The 17,814-nt window shown below is 43.4% G+C and overlaps 1 protein-coding gene across 2 annotated transcripts in view; it reads right to left on the bottom strand.

Moving 5' to 3' along the window:
• SLC25A26 (solute carrier family 25 member 26) overlaps positions 1–17,814 on the bottom strand; it is an 81,935-nt gene that overhangs the window by 10,334 nt on the left and 53,787 nt on the right. For both annotated transcript variants that reach the window (XM_058813002.1, XM_058813003.1), the window contains 2 exons: positions 15,062–15,106; positions 4,091–4,160 (listed from right to left, as the gene is read on the bottom strand). In XM_058813002.1, coding sequence (XP_058668985.1) covers positions 4,091–4,160; positions 15,062–15,106 — 115 coding nt within the window. The remainder of the gene's footprint in view (positions 1–4,090; positions 4,161–15,061; positions 15,107–17,814) is intronic.

Below are 17,814 nucleotides of genomic sequence, written 5' to 3'. Positions count from 1 at the left end.
CAGGTACTTAGGCACAATCCTCAAACAAAATCCTATGAAGGGAGAAAGACAAATTCTCCTTCAGTTTTGGCATCTTGCTTTTCTGTACCATTTTAACTCCTCCTCACCTCTTCTGCAGGGTTCAGGGAATCCTTCTGGCTATTACAGGGGTTCTCCCTGAGTCTGAGTTCTGTCATATGGCCCAGACCTCTGCTCTCCCTTCTGCAATACCAGCCCTGTTCTCTAGGTCAAGCTCATTTCAAGAGACAGGAATTTGTTCCTTGTTGGAATTAGCCCATCTTAGGAAAAGAAAAACGATTCAGGTCAAACTGTACTATTGGCTTTTTTCCTTATTTTCTGTACTGACACCTGGAGGTTACCCAGGACCTTGGTTTTTGTTAATAAACAGGGTTTTTTTCACTTTCACCCTGGTATTCATTTCTCTCATTGGCAAAAAGGGATTATTGGAGCCTTTCTCTTTAGAGGAAATGTTCATTCCAGGGCGTTTTCTCCTGAAATTTGTCTCAAAATCAAGACATGGGTTAAAAAACTGAGTGGCTCAGGTCCAACACTAAACCTCACAGCATCCTTTTACACTGACTGATCTCCAAGTTCACAAATGGCATTTTTCAGAACTCTTCAATCAATAAGCTCTTATTTTAACTTTTGTTTTATTGGTATCATGTTAAATTTTTTTAAGAGGAAGTTTATTCTGGTCCTTTATCAGTGTGGGAACGACACCTGCCTATAGTACAGCAAAGTGATCCAAGAACCTCTTTGGATTTCAGCAGAAATACCAAGACAAAGCACTGCTCCCTCCAGAGATTTAACCAATTCAGGGCTAGGAGCATGTTCCAGGCAGACTCTGCAGGGAAATCTTGAGAACTACTCAAAAATTTATTCAGAGCTATAGAGTTAAAGAGGCTTTTAGACACAGTGTGTAATCTTGTCAGAGCCGATTAGATCAAAACAAAAGTGATGGGAAATCCTCCCTGTTCATGTGCAAAAAGCTCTCCTTAGTGCATTATGACTCACTGGACTTGCACCTCCATTCCTGGTGACTTTATTACCACAGAGCATTAATTATTAATGTTCAGCCACACTTCTTCTTATGGCAGTGAGAAAGAAGGCAATTTGCAGTCACATTAAATGGATATTCAGGTTCTCTGACAAGCTGGGGATCACCTCGATGCTCCAGGGCAGTGCTTTTCTCTTCCAACAGCTAATACCCAGTGGCAGGATCTCCTTGCCACTGTCCCTTGCATGGAGAACACAGGAAGCCCAGCAGCTCTCCTGGGACAGCCTGCCTTGGCACTCTGCAGGGCTGGGGTGGTGCAGAGGAAAGGTTTGGTTCAAACACAACCTCAGGCTTAAAATCTCATTTAGATCTACCCTTGGGTTCTTCTGCTCAGGTATCACCTTTTCCCACTCCCCAAATACTCCAAACATCTCTGTTAAGACACCAAAGATGATGACAAAGCTGGACAAGGCCTTGAGGGATTAAATTATTAACAGATGAGTCAGAGAGGATTCCAAATCTCTGATATTTATGTTCAGGCCATTTACATTTCCATAAAAAGCCCATGGATCACATACATCCATTTTACACATGAGGGCTGAAACTGCTGCCATTTCACAGGCACTGGGGATGGAATTCAACAGATTGTTGTTCTTGGTTCTGTCTTCACCAAACAGTTATAACCAACTCATACAGACACACGCACATATGTGCCATAAAGGGAAGCTAAACAGGACTTTTCTTTCTGTTTCTTTCAGCTTATTACCCTGCCCCTCAGGACCTCTAACATATTTTTAGAAAGTATTGAATTCAAGCAAAGAACACAGGAGAAAAGCCTGTCTGTGTGATTTCACCATCCCACCACCACCATGGTGGCATTTGAGGGCATATCTGTGTGCAAAGTTTGTTTTATGGATAACATTCTTCTTTTAAGGACAATAACACAGTGATTTAAAATCACTTGTATATGCACACATACATCTTGTTTTATTCACAGGGTACTGGTGAAGATTTTTTTTGTTTTGGGATTGAGAGAAAGGGATAAAGAGTTTGGTTGGCCTTTTCTTCCCTCATCTGAAGCTACATGTAGGTAGTTAATAATTTTTAACTCTGGAATCCATTGTTCAGAATGCAGGAAATTATTTTTCCACTACCTCCCCTCAGCAAGAAGGCTAAATATTTTCAGTGAAACAGAATGGATGCAGTACCAGAATAGATCAATATCAGAGCCAGCTTGTTAACATATCTCAGAGGGAGGCAGAGGGGAAGGTTCTGATCCCAAAAGAGCTCAACCTCCTGAGCTTTGAAGCAGCTCCTCAAAGGACACATGAGAAAGGAAGATTACAATGCTGCTGGTGAAAAGAAATAATGGGGAGACAAAAAGAAGGAGAAGCTGGCTGGAGGAAGGGTAACCCAGAGAACATTTATCCTCACCAATTACAGCATGAGCTACAAAATAAGACTCCTCTTATTTTGACTGGTCAGAATCAGGACATACAGAAAAAGAACTGGAGGCACAGGGCTAAATTCTCAACTGAGGCACCAAATCTGACCTCAGGAAATTATTCTGCAAGGCTTTGGGTAAATCAGATAACCTTTCCAGCTCTCTGAACATGCCTGAACACAGTTTTTGTATCAATCTAACTGTAAAGAAATCAGCAGTGTTAAATTAATGAGCCCCCTCACACCTGCAGACATACAGATTGCATTTTAAAGCATTTTTAGTCTGTTAGTTTGATTTGTTTCAAAACTAAAATGAACGATCTGCTTCATTTGCTCTCACTTGGTTTGCACTGATTGATGAAGTCAGTGTAAAATCCAACAGCAGGATCTTAAGAAGAATAAAACTCCCTTCCCATCAGCATAAACAGAAAAAATACAGCTGGACAAGACTACAAGAGGTCACCTAAAATATTCCCTTGGCCCCAGAATGGAATCAGTTCTACCTCAACCATTCCCTCACTGCTCACACACCCGATCTCTTAACCCTGTGCAGACACAGCCACGCTGCCTCCCCTCAGCTGTGCAGCTTCAGTGCCCTCCAAAACAAATCCTCAGTCTCTAGTGGAATTCTGCTGCTATTAATACTTCATTTCCCCTAGCAGAACTTATTTTTTAAAAAATTACATGCAATGTAATGGCTCCGAGTTTGTAAGTTATCAAAGAACAAGCTTCGCTTTTGATAATCTCCATTTCAAGAAATGCTATAATTTCTCTTTAAACAGGATTTATTTTTTCCACATATTCTGTTACTAGTTTGGAATCTTAAAATGTATTTTAGCTCCTCGGGGAAAAAGCTCTGGCTATCCATCCCTTTACTATTAATCTGTTTTTTCTATTAGGACAGTTGAATCTCTCCTCCCTCAAACTTGTCAGCTACACTGATGAGTCATTAATTGATTTTTCTTTTTCCTCTTTTTGTTTTTTTTGGAAGCAAGTACAGTCGGCTAAAACCAAGCAAGAAGCCTACTGAAGAATTCAATTAACTTCTGGCTTGTTTGTAACAAATAGTGCAGCATTGTATTCTGCCACCCTTTATTCTTGTTGTAGTGTCTGGAGATTGCCCAGATGTTTCATGCTCTGGGGTTTTTTTTGCTGCAGAAGGCTTTTGCCTCCAGGCTGAGCAGTGCTGGCCCTCTGCTCTCCTGCCTCCAGTTAATCTAGGTGGCTGTCAGAGCTGTCACAGGGATGGTGAATCACGGCCTCTGCAATCACTTCAGCCCCTGGGGAAGCGCTCGGAGCGAACAGCTGCACAAACCCCCACCCAAACCCAGTTTCTCCTGGATGAGGATTTTACAAATCAACTTTGAAATAATCACAAAGCCTGACTGACAGGCCCACAGTTTTTAAATAACAGAAATTTGTCAAAAACAAATTGGTTGTCTTTCAAACAGACACCCTGGTTGAGTCTTTTTTTTTTTTCCTCCTTCTCTTTCCTTTGCTGACTTTCCCATTTCCAAACAACAACTGGATCCGTTTTCTTCTAAACAAACTTGAATTACAAAGGAATGTTGTTCTGCTATACTTAATAGATTTGCACATTTTTCCCTTTCTTCTTTAGTCTTTCCCAGTATAACATATAATCCTTTGCACCTGCAAAAGCTCCACAGACTGCTGACTGCCAAGAATCCACCACGTGACCCTGCTTCCATGACCAGAGATCCTGTGTTTAAAGAGAAAGGAAAATAAAAAGTTATTAAATGTTTGAATCTATCTGATCCCCATGTGAGTTAACTCTGAGGATGGGAACTTAAGTGAAAAGCTATTTTTGTGGCATTTTTGAGTGATGTAATAAGTGATTTTTCCCAAGGAACTTGTGTACTTGAACAAGCAGATGGAGTGAGAAAGACGTCTGGAACTGAGGAGGGCTTGAAGCAAATTGCTTTCAGGGAATTCATATGTATGTATTTAAGCCTGTGGGCATGCAACTTTGCAAATATTTTGTGAATTTATTTTCTTTTTGGCAGATAAAACAGCACAAAGCAAAACACTGAGCGCGAGGGCGGCATGCAAGAACCAATATCAGCTCAGCCCAGATGTACAAAAGGCTCCCATTTAAAATGAGCTTCCACGAGACACAAATCCTGTTTGCTCCCCTACATTTCTTAAACCAACCCTTCCCCTCACACTCCCCAAAAAAACCCCACCATTAAGAAATTACTCTTATCACTCCCATTATACCCCAAAGCAGGTGTGTCTCTGTTTTTCACTTGGCATTGTTAGGGACCACACACCCTCCTCTCCACACACCCTGCTCCCATCCATTTCCTCACAGCAGCATTTAAGCACACGCTTTTAATGCCCCAGCAAGAACAGTGCCTTCCAAAAGCACCTCTCAAGTCACATCACACAATTTGATGAGCCCTGGCAGTATCAGCAGCCAAGGGCAGTGTCTGTTCAGGGGGGTTTTCCCTGGCAGCTGCAGTCACTGTGCTCTCCCCTCCTGCACCCTGCTCCATCCTCGTCCTCATCTCCTGAAACACAACTCTGGAAGCTCTGGAGGAGAGGTTTCTGGTTTATGATGTGAGGATCAGCACTGAGCAAAAAGGGATGGGATCCACAGCCCTTCTGAGGCTCACCGCAGAGAAATCAGCAATTTTATTTTATAGCTGTGGCATTCTCCTTCTTTTTAAAGTCATATTACTTCTGTAAAATTTTCTTAGAAGCAACTGGATAGCAGTGCTAGGCTGAGATTATTGCTCCTGGGCTCCTGGTCTGCAGTGCAGCCACTTCCCACTGGAGCAGGAGAGCTCTGCTCTCGTTTGCTGACTCTTCATTTAACATGCTGTCCTCGTGACTCGCTCCTTCCAGCTTGGCTGGCGGTTATATTTCAGCTGAATGTTTTAAAAATCAAACTGTTCAAGCAACAATGGCCAGCCACAATGTTGTTTGGTACCCTGCCACAGCTAAATAGCTGCAGCTCTGCTGTACGAAAGCACTAGAGGGGTTCCAGCCTCTCTAATGCTAGCCATTCTTTTCCTGGTGTTTTTGGTATGGGCTGCTATTCTGCCATCACCCACAGCAGAAACTGATTTTCATTTCATAAATAAATAAATAGGGATTCATAATTCTTCAAAACCATAATATGCTTTTCTGGAATAACTTACAGTCTTTGGACATACAGTTCTCGTGCAACTCAGTCCTGATGGAAGAAGGACACACTCCCCTAGACAAACTACCGTCCAGAGCATCTGGGTACTCTCAAAGCATAAATCCCACCTTCAGCACCCATCTGCAAAACACTTCAGGTGCTTAAGAAACCTTGACTTGAAAGCCAGGGTTTAAAAACTGAGCTTCTGGAGCCACAGCTTTCTTTTGATAGAAACAGAATTATTGTTGGGGTTTTTTTACACATTCTACAAACATCTGTACATCTACAGCTAAGCCAAAGAACTCAGAGCAGTTACTGCTGCCATGTAAAAATGCACTGTGCAAGAGCTGCTGGAGGACTAAGAGGAAAACCAGCCCATTAATACATTCATGGCTTTGCCAGAAGCCCAGCCCATTCTCAGTCATGATGGGGTTTTATGTTAATGTCATTGTCCAAAGAAGAAGAAGGAAAAGGTCGTTCTGATTTCTTGGCATGTAGCTCTAAAATCTAGTTTGTGATAAAGCCTGGCTGCCCAGGGCAGCTCTGCACAAAGAGCCTCTGCCAAGCAAGGCAAACAGTGATGAACTCCCATCCATTACGCCTGCAAATTGACAACAGGTATTTGCAACAGTCATGCAAGATGGAAAATGCTTTAAAAGGGTGGAGCCAGGAACAGTTCAATTAAATTAGGGAAAAGGAGAATTGAGGCTGGAGAACAGGAAGCAAATTCCCCAACAGTGAGGTCTACTGAACCACGGAGCCAGCCTCCCCAGGGAGGAGAGGAAAGCCCTCTCCTTTGAGTCATTTAAAAATAGACTGGAGAAGGCACTCAAGGCTGAACTGTGGGGAATAATCCTGCACTGGCAAGGGCAGGATGAGATGACTTCATGTGTTTCTTTCCATCTCCAATTTCGGTGATTCACCCAGAGCTCCAAACCTGAACATGCAGAAGAGCAAGAGGGAAGCGGGGCACGAGGACACGATCCTGGAGGAAGCCAAGAGGAACAAGTGTCACAGGGCCAAGAGGACCTGGGCAGGACTCCTGTCCAAATTCTTTCTAACCACACGATGCTGTGGGCCAGGATGACGTGCTGGAGGTCACACATGTTTTCTCTCATAGTCCATGGGCCAACTAATTGACAGGGCTGGTAAGTCAGGCCTGTAAGTCCTTCAAAAACACTTGCCCTTTGAGCAGGTTTTAATACCATTAAAACAGGGCAAAGCACAGAAAGTGTTAGGGGTTTGTAGATGACTATAAAACCAGGGCCTTCCTGGAAAGAAACAGAGGATCCATATCTGCCTAAAACACTGACTTTGAATAAAATTGCTGGTTATTGCAGTGGTACAGTGCTTAGGGCACACTCTGCCATCCTGGATGCTGCACAGAAGTAGAAGAGCCTTCCACTACGGGGGATAATGGGGAGAGGTCAGGCAGAGCTCAGAGCCCAAGCGGCACAGCTCAGAGGCTCCAAAGCAGGGCACAAGTGCCCATGTAAAGCCTGCAGAAGCCCCAAGGACACTGCTCAGTCTCCATGTGCTCCTGCAGGATGAAACAAGCCGCGAATTACGAGCAACACGACTGCAGCAGCTGGCTCAGCCTGGGTCCCCCACTGCCAGCACCAAAAAGGCTCCTACCTGCTCACACTGTGCTCCTGAGCAGAAGGCTGCAGGGGACAACCTGGCTTTTCCAGGGCAGTCCCCATTCCCACTAGCAGTCACGGCCCAGGGAAGCAGAATGACAGGGAGCACATTACATGAAAGGGCCGCCATGCCAAGCCTGTGTCATGTGTATTCTATTAAGCTGAAGGCTGAATAGAAGACTTTGTTTTCCACTTCAAAGGACCCCATCCCAATCTCTCTCTCTCTTCCCTTATGAATAACAAATTGGAAATAAATCTTCTGGCTGAAGTGCATGGAAACTCATACAGTTGGGGCCCTCTGCAGCTTCCCAGCTCAATCACATGGTAATTTTTTTTTGTAAACACTTTTCTGTGATATATATGTAAATCTGGCTGTGCATTGCTGCACCGTGTAAAGCAATCCAGCGGGTGTGGCCTCAGGGGATGGCACACAGCAGGAAGCCCGACTGCATATTTCCAATTATCCACAGGGATAATGTTCACAGAGAAGGGTCAAGTTTTATATGTGGGCAGAGCCCTACTTTTCTTCCTAGAGATCCCATTTCATCCTGCTCCATAGGCCAGTGTACCCGAATTCTCAGCACAAATGTTATTTAGCTCTTTTGATACTGAGAAAACAAGGACATCTCATTTTGTTGGGCAGAGTGAGCATTGGAAAAGTCATTCTCAAGGTATACCAAAGGCCCCTCAATCTAAAAAAAAATTTAAAAATATGGAAAATATTACCAAAATATTACCTCTGCTTTTAAATAGTGGGGGAAGTATTTGGTGCCCACAAATATGGACTCCTCAGTGCTGAGGACACCTGGCCTCCAGATGGCCAATAACCTTTGACCAGTGCACACAACTCTTACCTGTGCATGCCTGTCACCTTTGCCAATCATTTATAGTAAAAGTTTGTGCAAAAAATCAGCTGTCAGCTTTGTGTTCCCTACACAGCCAGGTCATGGTCTATATTCAGGACATCTAAAGTTTGGTAACCAAGGAAAATGCAATACCCACACCTCTCAAAGCTGATGACCAACCCAACACCACCAATGCTGCAGGAAGCATTGCAGAGAATAAGATATCTCTGCCTTGGCCTTGCTATCCTTCAAGCAGAACTCATGGCATACACCACACTTGAGGCCTGCAGCTGAATAAATATTACAATTCATTCCAGTGATAAGTATCTATAGTATCTCTGTGTGCCCCTCTGTTCACAACAGTGTTCAACTTCATGGTAACAGGGGAGAAAAAAAATCAGTACAAATGAATCACGTGGATCTGTGTGCATGTGAGGTCCTGCAGACTGAGGAAAGAAAAGCAATTTTCATGTTTGCCTTTCCTGCTAGGGATTTTGCTCACAACGTGGCATTCTGCATGGCTGACCCTTACAGATGCATGGCACATTAGCTACAGGAGAAGCAAAAACTTCACAAGTTGATTGCTGTTTCTGTACAGAAAGTCAACATGGAGCAAAAAGCCAAATGTCCTCCTCAGTGGATTTTTTATGTGCATATGTGCAGCATATGGGCAAGTACATGTGTATATTATCCTGCAGGAAACATGCAAGCCCAAACATGGGAAAAATTCAATGATCTAAGTTCACTGTTGACATAAATGCTGAGACTCCATTTGCACTAATGGAGTTGTGCTCACTTATGCCAGTACTGAATTCAGTCCTAGAATTAAACCCACCCAAATCCTAGATAAATTGAAAGAGAACAAAAGTTGGCCTATATGCAAGAGCATATTTTTCATGTTAAAAGCATTTCATTCCCTTTTTCTGCCCATATAATACTGCATTGATGTCTGTGACCCATTTGGATGTAAATCAAAATGGATGTGCTAAAAGCCTGGTTAAAGGAAATGTTCTTCGAAGCTGTGTTCCCATGGCAAGGCAGAACAGCCACACTCAGTTTCCATGGCACAATGGGACATATGGGGAGGGAAAATGCACTTCTGAAAAACCACTTTAGAGCCAGCAGGGTTTTTCTTGAGCACCTGCACTGCTCTTACCTAATAGATCTGTGCTTCGTAGGTGTGTGTGAATAAATTACATGGAAGAATTCCATAAATCTGCTAAGATTCTTCAGCAAATAACCAAGTCCAAATCAAACCTTCAATATTCAGACATCCCCAGATGTCACTGGCAAGCTTAGCAACTTCTAGAGAACCTCTTGTGGCCTGGCCATGCCCAAGAGGGCATCACAATCCGGCTCTGTATCTGCAGACTGTGTGAGCCTGTTTTCCTCTGCTCTGTTGAAATGCTGTATTGATGATCCAAGGCCATCTGACTTTTCCCAAACGTGCCTGCAGTGCTGTGAGCAAGGCCTGCATTTGTTTCTCTGCCTTTGGTGCAGATGGTGAGCAGCATTCCTCGGGCCGTGCCCCAGGATGGTGTGAATGACACTTATTGTGGCAGCAATAAAGCCAGGGCTGTTTGCTCAACAGCTGTTGGGTGCATTGTTCCTTTGTGAGAAAAATGCAGCAGCTCTGCTCATGGCATGGGCACGTTACATCCCACCCCCAGCACCCCGTGCAAGGCTGCTCTCCTGATCCAGCACCTCAGCAAATGGCACTCAGTGCTATTTAACCACGAGGATTTAATCCCAAAATCAGCCCAACTGTTAGTCCAAGAGGGAGCAAGGCATGGTAGAACACTTACTGCACTGCCTGGGAGGAAATGGCTTTAAAGCTGGGCCTGGCTTTCATTTGCTCTTGACTTACATGCAGCTAAGCACAGAGGAAAGAAATACTAGACTGCTTCTCCAGGAAAAAGGGAAAATGGTCACCTACCTGTAGGGCAGGGAAAGAGCCATTTAGGGCCCAGTTTGGCTACACGCCTCTATTTTCTACTTGCCCTGTTAAGCAGCAACAGATCTGACTGTAAATTTTAGGAGGGAAATAGCATGCGGTTTATGGATTCAATGGTGGAGTTATAAACACATATTACTGCTGAGAACCCCAGCTGCCTGGGCAGAAGTATTCTGTAAACCTTTCATTCTTATTAACTTTAAAAATCAGGTGCAATAAGCTTCAACCAAGGTTAGAGTGTTCACTCTCCACTGAAAGCCACCACCAAGCAGTCTTTGCACAGCAAGCTTCAGGATGTGTCTCAAAATCCATCTACACTGACGACCAAGAGCAAGGCTGAGCTAAATCACCTAAATCAGCTAAAGCTGACCCTAAAATCAGTTCACACTCTCTGCTGCCCACCCCAGCCCCCAGCAGCTGAGCTCTCTGGAGAGGGAGCCAAGGGAACCAAGCAAATGAGCCCATGTGCATTTCCCCTCTATATCCATGGTTCAGTTCACCAGCACATTCCCCTCCACACAAGTGCCTTGTGCCTACAGTCACAGCTGCACCTGAACAGAAAACAAAGGGCCTGATCCCAAACTTGCTCTCCATTGTGTGGCCAGAAACCAGCTCAGAACCAGCCCATGGAACTCCTGTTCTGACCCAACCAATTTTCTGATCCTGCTCAGCCTCCCAGGAGAACAGCTGGACTCTCCCCATCCTCTTTTTGTGTAACACCTTTTAATTCGTGACACCTACAGATTTGAGAAAATTATTTTATTGCTAAAATCAGTGACAAAAAACCCTTGTGGGCTTACTAGAACTGCAGAAAGTCTGAGAGCCCTAAACTTTGCTCAGCATTCAGAGAGGGAAATCCTGGCCCTGTTGAGTGCCAGAAGAGTCAGACATCACCTCGAGCATGGTCACTTGAAGATTTTTATCTTTCTCTGAAGCTCCTGGGCCAGCAGAGCAGCGCAGTGTGTGCCTGCCCTCCCAGAGAGGCTGGGTTTGTAGGGGCAGGACTGGTTGACCCTGATGTTCCACAGTCCTAGCAATGTCCAAATGTCTCATCTTAAGAGTCAGACCTGTCTAATGAGAAAGACAAAAGGTTCCCAGGATAGCAGGTTTGTTTTCCTTAAAAAAAAATCCACCAACTAAACAAACAAAAACCCCTTTGTTTTTCAAGTCAACTCATTTGAGACCTGTGTCCTCCTGTCCTGTCCTGCCTGCTCCTTCCCTCCTCCCTGGCTACCAAAGCCTTTTCTGCAGACACACAATACATTTGCTCTATAAAGAGACCATTCTCCCTGTGCAGCTGCATTTGAGTAACTCTCAGAGGCTCTGAAGCACAGCCAACATGCAGAAACATAAAACCCAGGAGGACTGAGTCTTGTTTCTCCTGGGAAGGGTTTATCTTACAGCACTTTTCTCTGAGGGACCTGACCATTGCCACTGAGCCTTAAGAAACAGGCTTTTTTGACAAGATGTTTCTGGACTCAAATGTTTCTGTAGCATTTTAAAATGCTATTTTATTGCAAAAAAAACCCCAAAACACCTGATGCCCTGTATGTCTGTAATAGCCCCTCAGCAGAACTGAAAGTTGTCTTTTTTCTCAGTTAGTTCTAAACTAGAAGGATTAAAACATGAAACAAATGATAAATCACTACTGCTGCTGGTAGGAACTCAGATATGATGATTATAAGCACTGAATAAAATGTCTAAACAGAAGAGAATAAAAGACAAGACAGAAGGGATGGGCTCCACAGGGCCAGAGCCATCTGAGCAGAGACTGCACAGCCCTGGCAGCAGGGTGAGCAGGAGCTGCACCAGGCTCCTGTAACCCACAACAATTTCATGCCAAACACAGAGCCCACAGTGTGAAATTCACACAGTAAGGAACACACATATGGTATTTCCAAAGCAACTCACTGAGGCACCCTGGAAATTCCAGGGCAGAAAACAAGGGGACTGTATCTTACAACTTTAATTCCAAAACCTGAACTAATATGGAAGGCTGTGTGCTTGGCTGGTATTTGGGAAAGACACCACATCTATGCTCTGTTGCCTTTCTTCAGGGCCGCCTGGCTTTGAGATGGGATCAGAAGCATTGACCCCACATAAAAGAATCCAAACCTGACCAAACTGTCACAGTAATATTCAGCCATGGTGCTCTTCTGAGCATTGGTGTAGCAGAAAGTGAATAAAATTTGTAATATCCTTTCTTCCCCTGAACTCTGAGAAGAATTCAAGACTGTTTTACCTGTAAGGCTTGGACTAAAGAGACAGGAAAGAGCTACACTAAGTCATCCTAGCTGGTGAGGGTCCTGAAATCTGATACACCATAGCAGTTTTCTTCTCTCCTTTGGTTGATAGCAATCATCTGTGCCTCCAACAAAATATGGAAAAATGGAGAATTGGGAAGAGAAAGGACATTAAGCACAGTGGATGCTACCTAAATAAAAATATTTTTAATAAAAGAAAAAAAAACTTTTTTAAATTGAAAGCACCATAATTTCTTCACTGTTGTTTCTTGAGTCATTGTGAACTAAGGAAGGAGTCTATTGCCTGTTCCTAAATTGTGTGTTCACCTGAGTCACTATCAGTAATGCCAGTATTTGAAGCAGTTTCTGTTTCTTGCTAATTACTGCAATCCTCCCTTTGCCAGTGCCCACAGCCAAGGTAACATTATAGTTCAGTAATTATACAATGTTCTCTCTTCTTTTAACATAGCCCAGCGCCTGGAATGCAGCTCTCACAGGGAACAGCTGGTGCACATTCACGGACAGGAGAAAACTGTGCATGTAAATTCTGTGACTAAAGCATAAGGAATAACCAGAGCAGCTTGGAGTAAAGCAGATAGAGAAAATGGGGTATAGAAATACACCATTTGCTACCTATGACAAGCCTTTATTAGGCTTCTTTAAGCTTAACACCCTGCTGCTGGCTGCAGTCAGCACACATCTGAAAGAAAAGGAACCTCTCTTCTTCTTCCACGTGCCTCTCTAACTGTCCTTTCACAGTGGAATGATTTTCCTTATTTTTATGGTGATTACCTTGTTCATGGAATCAGGACTGAGTCTCTTCCATCAGCTTATGTCACTTCACAGTAATGGTTTTAAATATGACACAGCCACAGGTCTTGTTCTACTCTCCTCAGTGAGATGGCCCACACACATCACACACAACTGCACCCACAGTTACTTTCTCAAGTAATCCTATTAATCCAGTGCAGAGCAGTCCCTCAGGCATCATCTCAATAACTCTTTTCTGTTCAGGCTTTGTGCCATTTTTCTCTTGTCCTTTGCATTTCTATTTCTTTGCAATTACTGTCTGTTCATGTGCACCCATGAGAAGGTGAAGAGCCCAACACCCTCAGCCACACTCCAGTGATGTTACTGGCCACATTTATCCTCTTGATGGGACCATAATGATTTTCGTCCTTTGTTATACTGTCAGGACAATTTTTTAAGAGCTTCCCTCAGATAAACACAATGTATTCTGCTTTCACTGCCTGGCTTTGATATGACAGACCCTGAGCTCTCTCCCTGTGCTGAGCCAAAGCAACTGAGTGTGCCAGACTAATTTTTGCAGTTTTCTACTCCTGACTTCACATCAGAAGAATATAATGCAACAGGTTTGTGGAACAAACTGACACAAGTTTTGTTTCTCTTCAGATCTGCACTGACCTCCTGAGATTAAACATGATGCCTCATCCTGAGTGACTCACTCCTGCAGTTAGCTAAATTCAAACTGTCTTCTTTAAAGCCTGTAATGTAAACAATACATTTTACTGTCTCAGCTAGGTGGACATTAGTTAAAACAACTTTACATTCTGCAAACAGCTCCATGATGGTGCTGGCTTATGTGGTTTTGGCATGGACACCACACTTATAAAGCACTGCCACCTCTTGCTCCCACACATGCCTGCTGCAGTAACCACCAGCAGGCTGGGCCAGCACCACTGAGGAGTTTACAAAAACCATTCCTGGACACTGCCAGGGAGGCAGATTCCTAAAAAGGCAGCCCCAGCTCCCCTGAGCAGTGGGATGAGACCCAGACCCCACAGCAGGCTGAGCTCATGGAGCACCCACAGAATCCTCACTGCTGCCAAAGCTCTCGATGGTTTTCATGCTCCTCCTGCCTGTGGATTCACCTTTAAACTGAACTTCCTGCAGCCTCTACATGCAAATATTCACTCTGTGGGCTTGTCCTCCCCAAACAGGCCCAGCTACAGACACACAGCAGGAGGACAAACTGCAGTCCCAGTCCAGCACACAAGGTCCCACTCTGGGTCTCTGCTGAGCTTGCTCAGGAGTCCAGCATTCCTACCAGGAAGAAAGTTTCTCTCTCCAGTTCCTCTTTTATAAATATATTTTACTACAATGTTTTTAATGATCTGCAATAATTCTCTGTGCTTCAACCCCATGACCTCCAAGTACTCGAAAAACCCTTTCTTGCACTTTTTGCAGTGAGTTCAAGGACATACAGAGAAGAAATTACACCTTCCAATCCAACTCTCCACTCAAAAATCTAGATCCTATCTCTGACCATGGTAACAACTGCACTGTTTAAACATCATCATTGACACCTTCTTTAAATGACCTTAAAATAAAGTACATACAGCCAATCAAAATATCTTTGCAGTGATGTTTACAAAACCCAGGCTGAAACAGTTTTCTCATTTGCAATTTCCTTTTACCATGAAGACCAAAACACTAAAAATATTAAAATAAATTTAAAAAAAAAAAAAGAAGTAACACAACACAAAGTGGCTCCCACTCTTTTTAAGCAGTTAAAAATGTTAGAGCTGAAGATAAAATTTCTGGCATTCTGGGAGTAAAATCTAGCCTGCATGCCATAGATCAGTGGTTAGATATTCTCTGTTATTTTTCAGATATTCAGGCATATGATCTTCTCATGCACAGGTAAGTTGGCACATAATTACTGATTCTTGAACATACCCAAAATCACAATAATGGAGTTAGATAAGTTACCATGGAAAACCTTTGCAAAATGTATAACTTATATTTCCATCACTAAAAGAGAACTTACCTTTAAGGACTCCCAGAGGGGAAACTGCACCAGAGAGAAAGGAATCTGGAGAGGTGGGAAAAGAAAAAAATAAGAACAACAACATAATGTTACCAAAGTAAATTGGTAAATTGGGTTAGCATGTTCCTCAACTGGCTAAATTAGGAACAGTTATTGTTCTGCCAGTGAACTGCAGCTTACAAATCTTTACGGACACTTTATGTACGCTGCCATTAAATGACTGGTTTCACTAAAGCAGTTTTACTTTGTTTATCACATTCCCTGCTGAGAGGTTAATGTATTGTTACCAGGGTGGCCTAGAAGTGCAATAAGCAGTGTGATCTAGTGCAGGGACATTCTGGGTTTGTCAGCCAGCCAAGAAAGCCATAAGGATGGTTCAAGAAACACGTTCCCAAGGCCAGGAGCACAGCTTGGCAGAAAACATCCTCAGCAGTGCAGACTCAGAGATTATGAGCTCTTGTGCTGCAACCAGCGCTGTGCCCTTGGGCATCAGCTGCAGAAACCTTCCTGAACATGTCCCATGATCTCCCATGAACCAGAACTAAAGGCAGGTTGTGAGGAGCTAGCACAGTCCAGCTAAAAGGGAGAAGCTTGGTGGTTCTCTGCCTGTGACACAGGGTTCTCCTGTCCAGCAGCATGTCTGCATCTCTGCATCTCTGCCTCGGCTCATTCCTGCTGCCTCCTGTCCCTGGAGTGCACAGGCATTTCCATGTCCTTCACAGATCCTGCCCTGATAAGAAACTCAGCTCATCACTCAGTTTGCACTGTGAACACGCTGAAGCACTGTGCAACAAGAGACATCACTTTCCAAGGCTATACCTTCTACTGTATTTCCTCCTTTGCAAAGCCCTCCACTGAATTCTTCCTTGTCCTTCACCACTCAGAGAAGTCCTGTCTAACACCTATCTCTGGTACCAACTCTGCCTTTGCTATCTCCAGGCTGAATATCAGGATATTTCAGAGGAAAGGGTGTCCAGAAAAGCAATGGCCTGTCCTAGGATCACCCTACAACTGTATCTGCAGGTCTGCTTTGCACCTTCCTAAAGCTGCATTATCTCTGCTTTGTTCGCCAGTCAACCCCAGGCTCCAATCTTCCTCCAACAACCTGTTTTCTTCTACTTTTATCCTTCTTAACTTCTCCCCTTGTTTAGGCTGATTTGGCAGTTCATATATCAAATTATTTAGTCTCAGAAAGCACTTACACATCTTTCACCATGAAAAGGAGTAGATACACAAAATGGACCATGCTTATTTAATGCAGATATCTTTGCTCTGAGTGATGTCAGGTTAAAAACGTTCACTAGAGATATGAATGGCTTATTAAACCCAAATTCAGGCTACACAAAGGAATCTGAAATGGAACAGCCATTCAACATCACAGGAGACAAAGAGTATTGTCTGCTTCTCTGTGCTGCAAGTAATGATTAATAAATGAGTCTATTAAGTTAATCTGCCAGGCAAAACTAAACTTGACAGACACCTGCCACAGAAAATTTGTTATCTATTCAGGCAGGAAATGGCAGTGAGAAGAAATCAATGTCACTGCTGTACATTGAGCTGACAAACTGAAATCTCAGAGGAAGTTTGTCATCTTGGACAACGAGCAATATCCCTGGTGGCATCTCAGAGCCCCAAATAAAGGTCAGACATGGCTCTTATTTATCAGGGTCTTGAAACTCTAGTGTAGCAATTAAATTTCATTTTTAATACTGGGTGAAAAAGCCCAGCTCTTTGACAGTAATGTGTGGTAATATATTTATGAGAAGATATATACACACCCACATGCTACTGCAGCATTGTTGAACTGAAATTATATGGAATGATTTCTTTGCAATGTAAAATGAAAAGCAACATAATCTTCTATGATCTAGACCAAAAAAATAGGGAAAAAATAAGTAACAATAACCAATACATTTGCTTCAAATTTATTAAAAAAGAGAAAAGGAAACGCTCTGTATCCAGCTGTACACCAAACAAAACAAGCTTTCAAACACAGCCTCCAAGTTTTGCTTTTTTTATGCTCATGAATGAGTGGTAAAATTAAGCAGCTGTTAATAAGACAACAAGGGAAGCTTGTGACATAATCCCCTTTATATCTACTTAGCTAGAAGCATTTCAATCAAAGGGGAAACTTGTTCACAAGTGCTGTTTGATTTTCAGTGTTGGTGGTGTTTGCTTTCCGTGTCCTGCTTGGGGCTGGATGGGGATTACGGGTTTCCCTTTTCCCCAAGTGCCCCATGGGATGCAGGTTTCAGATGTGTGCCAGGGTGACCTGCACAGCCACTGGGCTCCCTCCTATCTAGCAGGGCTGCAGGATAAGGCTGTAAACATTAAAATATTCCTAAGTCACGCTTTACTGGAGTTTAAAGACTTGCAAAACACAAACAAAATGGGAAGCACCACCATCACCAAGCAGGGCAGCAGCATCTTTGCTGCACTAAGAAGATCCTAAAGAGATGCCCTACATTTATTGCAGTCACCCATTGGATCCTGTCTGACATCCTGACTAAAAAACAAAACCCACACAAGCAATTTCATGGGTATTGCAATGAAAGGGACTCTGTCTTCCTGTGGATTTGGGTTTTGTCATCAGATTCTCCGAAGCCAAACCATTTCCAAGCCGCCTTCGGCAATCTTCCCATCACAGGGACCTCCATCACATTTCTTCTCCAGATCTATTCCACAGCCCTTGTTGAAAGCTCAGCTCCTACTGAAAACCTTCCCTCAAACCCTTTAATCACCTTTATTTTCCC

The sequence above is a fragment of the Ammospiza caudacuta genome, chromosome 12 (assembly GCF_027887145.1).
Source record: "Ammospiza caudacuta isolate bAmmCau1 chromosome 12, bAmmCau1.pri, whole genome shotgun sequence".
In the NCBI taxonomy this organism is placed as follows: domain Eukaryota; kingdom Metazoa; phylum Chordata; class Aves; order Passeriformes; family Passerellidae; genus Ammospiza; species Ammospiza caudacuta.
This window is presented reverse-complemented; position numbering and strand designations above follow the sequence as displayed.